The sequence below is a fragment of the Vicia villosa genome, unplaced genomic scaffold, assembly GCF_029867415.1.
Source record: "Vicia villosa cultivar HV-30 ecotype Madison, WI unplaced genomic scaffold, Vvil1.0 ctg.001471F_1_1, whole genome shotgun sequence".
Classification (NCBI taxonomy): domain Eukaryota; kingdom Viridiplantae; phylum Streptophyta; class Magnoliopsida; order Fabales; family Fabaceae; genus Vicia; species Vicia villosa.
Genome location: NW_026705630.1, coordinates 197,992 through 206,464, shown reverse-complemented (window position 1 = coordinate 206,464; position 8,473 = coordinate 197,992). Strand labels below are relative to the sequence as shown.

Sequence of the window (8,473 nt, the reverse complement as noted above, 5' to 3'; positions counted from 1 at the left end):
GGATGACTTTTATACTAAAATTTATTGTTCAACTCACTTTTACATAAATGTATCCAAATATAAATCAATTTTTCTAAACTCAATTCTACCAAACTCAATTATATTAAAATCAATTTTATTTACCGCCAATTCAAACACACCCAAAATCAATTCTACTAAACTAAATTCTCTCAGAATCAATGTTGCTCACGGTTAATTCAAACACACCCTTAAAAGTTTAGCCACTCTACAAATAGAAAGTTCGCCCCTATATAAAATTCAACTCAGTTTGCTTACTCCTTACACAATGCATACTTACTTTATTTGAAGAATGGCATGCAAAAAATTGTAAGAATTTTCAACATCATACAGAACGTGTCAACATCATATTACTTCATTTCTCCCTCCTTACAAATATATCTTACACTAATGTAAAATTTCAAATTCAAATATATCTCCTTATTTCCTCCTCCTTACAAATACTTACATGCTCACTATAAATTAACAAAATTAAAATAAAAATTATCAACTTATTCATAATTTTTTTTATAAGTCCACTTGCTATCATTTAAAGAGTTTTTCTCTCTCCTTTTCTTTTGTTCAACTCTTTTTTTTATTACAAAATAATTTAGGTGTGAGTTAAGTTATGGGGGTTCATCAGATTTAGACAGACCATAAGAGCAAGAAAAAGATGGCAATTAGAGTAAAATCCTTATTTATAGGTTAAAAAATTGACAAATTAAATCTACAGAAATATCGATAACTCGCAGCTAATGCCACATATTCAATCCTAACACATATAGCAGAAAACAAATAAGGTAAGTAAAGTTAAGACATCAAAATGAAATAAAAAATAATTAAGGGCCAAAGTGAAATCATAAAAAATAGTGCATCAACCAAAGTCAGTGACCACGGTCACTGACACAGAATTTGAAGTAGAGAGAAAAGAAAAGAAGAGACAGTTGTTTTGATAAGCATGTATGCCGTTATTTCATAATAATGCAATGAAAAAATATACAAGATGTGGCAGTTACCATGTAATGTAAGCCAAATGTTATTCAACTCTGTTGATGAGTAGAAATGAATCAAGATTCAATGCAGATCAAAAAAGAAGAAAAACATGGGCATTGCCATCATAATGAATTATGTCCTTGGATAACTTACATGCCCAATCATCAATGATTTACCGGATAGAAGGTTACTCTTTGCTCGGTTATGGCACATAAATGCGTCAAATTGGTGGACTTGTCTAGCTTTTTGGCGGACATGGTGAATTGTTCCGCACCAACGGATACTTATCAAAGGGAAAGGAATAACTTAAACCAAAAAAATTAGTCAATATCTGGCAATGGCATTCTCCAATAATTCCATGCGTTGTAGTCCTCCTGCAATTTTCAGATATTACGAGTCAAAAATCTCCAGGGTTAAGTTCAAACTTGACATTAAAATGGGGGAGGGGTATGAGATGATTTGGCACCTGCTCAACCATAGAAGTAGGCGGAAACATGTCATTGACGAGGGTATGTAACGACGTATATGACTTTGCGCCAATACGTTGACTAATAGCCACCTCGCCCTGTAAGTTTTCACAAGATTTACTTGGTGTTAGTGAAGAACTAAAGAAAATACTAATCATCTGAAATATTAATCAAGAAAACACACCTTAGGGTTAATAATGAATATTTTTCCCTTCGGGATTCCAATCTTCCTATAACTAAGCTCATCTGTGTCTCTATTGCCAAACCCCGCATAGAATGGATTATAATCAGAAGGGAAAAGTTTTTTGATATCCTGCAAAAAATATACTTAGATTGTTGGTAAGAAGACACATTCTAAGAGCATTTCCGAGATATACAATGCCATGGTTTTGCACTCCAGCAGTTAGTTACCTCTAGACAAGCAATCTTGAATTCATGAGGTGCTCTTCTTATCACTTCCATCCAAATGGGTACCAAACACACAAAATAACAAGTTAGAGACTTGAAAAACACCGCGCTTAGAAAGAACAGGTGATAAGAACACAAAGGTAATGCATTTATTAATATTTTTTAATCATGACTGATATTATGCTTATCTCAACCCGAGGAAATACCTATAAATTCACACAGTAATATACAAGTCTATCATCACATAGTTAACAAATGATTACATAATTACATGAAGTAGTAGTGTCTCACCTTCTCGGAAAAGTGAAGGAAATAATCCATCGGGAGAAATAACAACAGGTCCATTAGGTAAGGTTTTTCCATCCTGCAAATATATAGATGTTCTATTTAGCTAAAGAAATATCATGACAGTGATTACCTCCTTCAAGGAGTAGAGCTACTTTAAGCAATGTGTTAGCCATTAGTATTCTATGAGTCAATTCGTTTTCCCAAGCACAGAACCATCTAGCTTTTTAACTGTGATATTGATTTTCGTGGGAGGCGTGATGATTTTAAAATATCCTTCAATTATGAACTTTGATATATAGAATTCGTTTATATGACATATATTATACTGTTCTATGTTAATACAATACCTGTTTCAGGTTAAGTAGGAAGTTCCTCGTTAGATATGCCTGGACAATTGCACGGGCACTCAGAAACAGCAGCTGGTATCCGTTTTCCTGACATTAAATCCAAATTTAAGCATTAAATACTAATTTTCTTGAGACAAATCACTGTAACTACAGGTATCATGATAACAACATCCATAGCTGTATTTTACTTTTGAAAGACAGTAAAAGTTTTGCTGCTAACCATTTAATTTATTTACATACCTTAATGGCAGAGAAGAGCCTTGCCACCCCAGATTGTGTCCAATCTTTGCCAACCAAAGGCATGAACTGTCCTAAAACATCAGACCTAAAAGAAGGGAAAATAAGAATTTGATTTTTATCCTCAAAACTATTGAGTACTTTTCTCAAAAGTTTACAATAATAGCTTCAGGAAAAAAACTATAGATGTATCATAGAATAGAATCACTTTTATTTTAAGCTTCAAATCCAAATGGACGCTTTGTAGCCTAAGAAGCGTTATTAATAGCCTTACTTTGTAATAGTTCCATCAACATCTGAAATTACAATTCTTGCATTCCACTTCCATAAGTATATATGAGCATCAACCTGTTTCACACAATTGGAATATCTTAATAAACAAAACTTAATTACTGTATATAACTTCATTTGAGAACATAAACAGTCAATGAATGTCACAAAACCTGTTGTGTTCCCAGAACCCTTGTAGAGAAACTGAAGGTTACTGTATTTTGACCGTCCTTAAGATTCAACGATGCTATCTGTTCATTGGTGGGAACATTTGTCCTTACAAATTGCTTACGAGGAGAACCCTCGGAACTTGATGTTGGAGTTGGTTCTACAAGGGCCCCAGACTCGGAATCTAGAAATACCTCCTCAGTTGATACATTACTATAAGTGTGCTCAAGTGTCTTGACCCTTCGAAAAGGAATAGGCCACAGTCTCCATCTGCGTCCAGATGTAGGTGACCGTTGATCAAGTTCCACGGGAATTGCATCTTTCCGCTCAACAGGTAAATTTGAACCAAATACAGCCTTTCCGAGAACAAGGGGAGCGGCCTTTTCCCACGTCAAGTACATCTCTTGAAACTTGATAACAAGATTTTGATTTTTAATTATTGACGGTGCAGAATTTGTAAAATACTCTTCCGATACTCGATGCGCTTCAAACACTCCAGCAGCAGCTTCCAAACCCATACCCGCCTTAAGTTCATGACCACAAAGAGAAATCTCAAATCCTGCATATTATAAGATGAATCAAAAGTAAATAAATACCGAATAATACAAGACAAGTATTGAATCCAAGAGCAACAACTTTGCAGCATAGGGCTTACCCAAACCAGAATGGATTTTGTCACCTTTACTTGAACTCTCTGTTTGAGGTTCCACCACCTCACTTGCATTTTTACTAATATCTTCGAGTGAAGTGGTTTGACGACTATCATCTTCCCCGCCATTTGATACGGACATGCGAACTTGTTCGTTATTCCTTTCAGTATCATCAATGACAGAAGGAGAGCTGGAAGCAGAATCAACTTCTCCTGATGCTTCCTTTTCAACCTCTTGATCTTGAAGTCTCGATTCCGACTTTGGAGATTTATGACCACCAGAAGAAGTAGGACTAATTGTGGAGGATAACCCGTCAATATTTTGCGACTTTTCAACGCTCTCCTGTTTGTTTTCATCAACTACAGGAGAACTTGCATCAGATTGTATAACTATCTCTCGTGCATTTTCATCAACTACAGGAGAACTTGCATTAGATTCATCAGATGAATTCTTAACCTTCAATAATGAACCAGAGCCTTGCAAGTCAGGGCTTCCAGTCTGCGGCCCAAAATCCTGTAGCTCCAAACAGCTTTTGAAGACACTCTCTTTCTTGAGACCAGATGCAACCACCCCTTCTGAATCAGTTATCGTAAGACGATCTTGAATTTCGACCACCAGAGTTTCTCGTGATTGACAAATACTCACCTCCTCTGTTTGACAAACTTCAAGTGGGGCCGTGGAGGTGATATCATTACCATTAGTGTCGCGTCGAATGGATTGAACGTCATCTGCTGAAACCTCCAACTGGGTAATATAATCAGCAGCCCAAGCAGTTTCACCGGAACTAAACTCTTCATTTCCTTCACATATATCAGTCTCCTCCGCCGGGCCAAGATGAAATTGAGGATTTCTTAATTGAACATTTTCCTCGTTCTGCTCTGATTCCGAGATAGGAGCTGTCAATATATGACCGTCAACACTCACCAAAACCATCTCAGGCTGAGGACCCTTTGAGTCCACGGAATTCTCTCCCTCTAGAGTCTCATACGAGTTAGACCCGTAATCCGATAAATCAACTGAATCATCAAAAGAATCATGAAAATCGTAATATCTCCCATCAGACTCCGTCCTTTGAATTCGAGGCACAACCGATGAACTAACTTCACCTTTCAACCGAAGCACCCCAGAATCCGAAATACTATGATCAAGCACATGATGACCATTACTCAAAAAACCACCACTTTTCTTACTAGAATCCTGATCAAGATTAACCCCTTTCTCCTCATCCACCTCCTTCACAAAATAAGCCTCCCCGGAATTATCAAGATACATATGAAAATCAGACTCAACACCATTAACACTTATTCTAACAACCTTTTCAGCACCTTTAAGAACACCTTGGAATTTACCAAACCTAACATACCAAGGTGTACTTCTAAATGTACCATCTTGTTGCTGAACAACAATCACATCAACAGCACCACCAAAGGGATGAAAAGGAGTAGCAACTGAGTACACACCTTGGCTTATCAAACTTCCAACTTTCCCTACCACATTCATTTTTTTCCCCACACCAAAAAAACAAAAACCTCAAACCTTGCTTCCAACAAAAACAAACATAAATTTTTCCCCCAAACTTTGTCTCTTAACAATGATTACTGTCCCTAATCAACAACAACAACAACAACAATAACAACACTGCATGTCAAACATGAACTAGTTTATTTTTTGGGGAAAAAAAACATAATGACCGATTTAATAATTAACAATTAACAATTAACAATCAACAATTAACAATTCAAAGTTGAAAAATGAAAATCAGTACACTTACAGATTCAGAAAATTGATGGCGATTTGGAAGTTTTCTCTTTGAGACGATGATGTAATGAATTAAAGGAATAACTATTTGAATCATCTACGTCTTGTTCTAAGGTGGTTAAGAATTGAATTTTCGTGGAGGCTTGAATGAAAGTTTGAATTTTTCTGGATTTGGATACCAGAAAAACGAAACCCCACACAACCCCGTTTCAGTGCCACGCAATTCAATAGTTATAGTTATTCATTGCTATAATCTTCGATAACTCCGTTTCTGCAAAACTATATTACGGGAATTTTGTGGATAATGTATTCTATATGGGACTTTTTGGTCTTTGTCGTTTGTTTTTGGGGTGTGGAATGCACCGACCACCTCGTATGAACGAGTTAAAGTGAGAAAAATGTAACGAGATGTTGTCGGAAAGACGAGAATGTCCCTAAAATGTTTAATTCATTTGAAAATTATTGTCTTTGTCCCTACCAATTTTGTTACAATGGTTTATTCTTCGAATATTATTTTGTATATTTTTATCTATCAAATATATGTACATATGAAAGAATATATATTTTAGGATTTTAATGGACATTTAAGGTAAAGTAATTTTAAACTATTGTCCATATAAAATAAAATTATCACTTTATGTCGTACTAGTACAATTAATTTTAAATTTCAGTTTAAAAAATTAATTTTAATCATTTAATATAATAAAGTAAAAGGAGTATTTTGGCAAGTTTGACAAGTGTCACTCATGCATTCTAATATTTTCTTTCCATTCTATTTATAGTAAATTTTATTAGTACTTCTTTATTTTTTAATTTTATTTTATTTATTTAATTATTTGATTATATTTACTTAATTATTTATATAATAAAAATTGATTGAAACACGTGAAGTTGTTATTATTAGTTTCACTATTGGAAATCTCACAATCTCTTATCAATGATACTTTGTTTTTATTTTTAAACATCGCTCATTCTGTTTTGATTCTCACGTTTTGAATTTATTGAGCCAAAAATTAATCAATGCAAGCTGTCCAAATTCCCTCATTCCTCATGTTATAAAACCATACCTTCACTTACTTGAAGTCATCTACAATTCTCATAACAAACCTCTGCCAAAATCCTCCATCAACCAATCCAAATCTGCTCAACCATTCACCCTAAATCCTCTTTTTGTTGTTGCTGGAAACCACAACACCATCACAAAAACAAGAAATTAAGAAGACGTACCTAAATTTTTTCCTTTTTTGTTTCCTTCGATTTTGTTGTCTTATTTTAATTTTTTCATCCGTATCAAGCCATGTAATTGTAACATTAAAATTATATAATGGATTGGGTTAAGGTTTATGTGGGTTGAGGGTATTTTACTTATGTTTTGATTGATGCATAGTTGAGAGAAAAAGACAGAGAATTGGAAGAAATGGGCACGCGACACGTTACAAACAGAGAGAGGATGTTCCAATTAATCTAATTTAACAATTATTTTTATGGGAAATTTATAAAATAAAATTTGATGGAAAATTTTAATTATTCGGAAAAAAATATTTATAATGATTTCCCTCTAATTTTGATCACGTAAAACAACCCATTTTTCAATGTATCTTTTTGGCATTCTATGAATTATGACAATATTTAAATATTAATGAATTTTATAAAAAATCAAAAGAATATAAATAAAATAAGGGTAATATAACAAAAAGAAATTCTCTTTCTTATTTTTATCACATTTTCTTAATCCGTATGAGAAGCTCAATTACTACAAATAATATAAAACGGATTGAATAATAAATAATTTTAATAATTAATTTTAATATTAAAGCAGCATATTAGTTATTTAATTAGTAAAATATTTTTCTCTCATTTATTATTTACATTAAAAAATTATAAGATAATTTAATTTCAAATTCATATAACTTATTAAAGTTTTTGCTATGGTAATAGAAGAAATAAACTTTTTTTTACTAACCATTTTTGTTGTAAAAGTCATAATTATTTTCCCGGTCATATAAAAAAAATGTTTAAGGCAGTAATAATGATGAAGTCAATTTTATCTTTTTTATTTAAATAGTAGATAATAGAATGCAAAACATAAAAATAAATCAATATAGATTAAAAACAAATAATGCACTTATTTAAGGAAATATATTATTAATTTTGACGTTAATGTTGTATTAAATTTGACAATAGTAATTTTATAATTAGTATTAAACAAAAATGTATACTGATTAATACAAACTAAATAATTTTTTTACGATTGTTATGATAAACAAAAAATGACTAAAAAGTTGAGAAATTTTTTAAACGAAAGTTTACCAGTTATATATAAAAAGATCTGAATTTAATTGTACAGATTAACTCATAGATTTAATAAAATAAATATGATTATAATAGTAAATTACTTTATTACCATTATTACATATTATTATTTATAATAAAATATAGTTAAAAAATCAAACTCAAAGGGAAAAGATTTAAAAAATAACGTGGAGATTCTATGGTGAATGGGTCCTCTAAAATGGTAACATTTATACTAAAAGTTGATATAATATTTGTTTTAACAAAAAATGTAAGATAATATGATGTATAGAAATCACAACTTTTTTTTTATGAAAAAAACAAATGGATAATTATATATTTAATTTATTTTATTATGTATTAAGTATTTATAAGAAAGATGAATAAATGTAAATGTATAATATATGAATTTTATATTCGTATGATATTTTTGTTAATGTAAATTCATACTATATGAATCTTATGTATCTTTGTTAAAAACAATTCTTAATTTTAAAACTTGAGTCGATAAATAAAAATTATTTTTAATATTTGAAAAATTCTATCTCAAAAGTCAATATTTTCGAAAAATAAATGAATTATCAAAAACTTTTTATTG

General features: G+C 31.8%; 1 protein-coding gene across 3 annotated transcripts; it reads right to left on the bottom strand.

The window, feature by feature from the left end:
- Positions 1-445: 445 nt before the first annotated feature.
- Positions 446-5,929, bottom strand: LOC131635377 (phosphatidate phosphatase PAH1-like). Of its 3 annotated transcripts, none has more exons than XM_058905996.1 (11): positions 5,597-5,929; positions 3,831-5,463; positions 3,181-3,734; positions 3,012-3,085; positions 2,741-2,825; positions 2,501-2,587; positions 2,157-2,229; positions 1,869-1,912; positions 1,642-1,770; positions 1,457-1,555; positions 446-1,364 (listed from the first exon to the last, which is right to left on the bottom strand). In XM_058905996.1, the coding sequence occupies exons 2-11, from the start codon at positions 5,323-5,325 to the stop codon at positions 1,311-1,313; spliced, it is 2,694 nt and encodes an 897-aa protein (XP_058761979.1). In that variant the 5' UTR covers positions 5,326-5,463; positions 5,597-5,929; the 3' UTR covers positions 446-1,310. The 3 variants fall into 3 exon arrangements, with proteins under 3 accessions (XP_058761979.1, XP_058761980.1, XP_058761978.1); XM_058905997.1 differs by having other exon boundaries at positions 3,831-5,423; XM_058905995.1 differs by having other exon boundaries at positions 3,831-5,429; positions 5,597-5,928.
- Between the last annotated feature and the right edge of the window lie 2,544 nt (positions 5,930-8,473).

Coding starts and splice junctions, on each gene's coding strand:
- LOC131635377 (XM_058905996.1), bottom strand. CDS start 5,325: ATGAATGTGGTAGGGAAAGTTGGAAGTTTGATAAGCCAAGGTGTGTAC. Junction 3,735..3,830: donor CAAAATCCATTCTGGTTTGG/GTAAGCCCTATG, acceptor TATAATATGCAG/GATTTGAGATTTCTCTTTGT. Junction 1,365..1,456: donor CTACTTCTATGGTTGAGCAG/GTGCCAAATCAT, acceptor TGAAAATTGCAG/GAGGACTACAACGCATGGAA.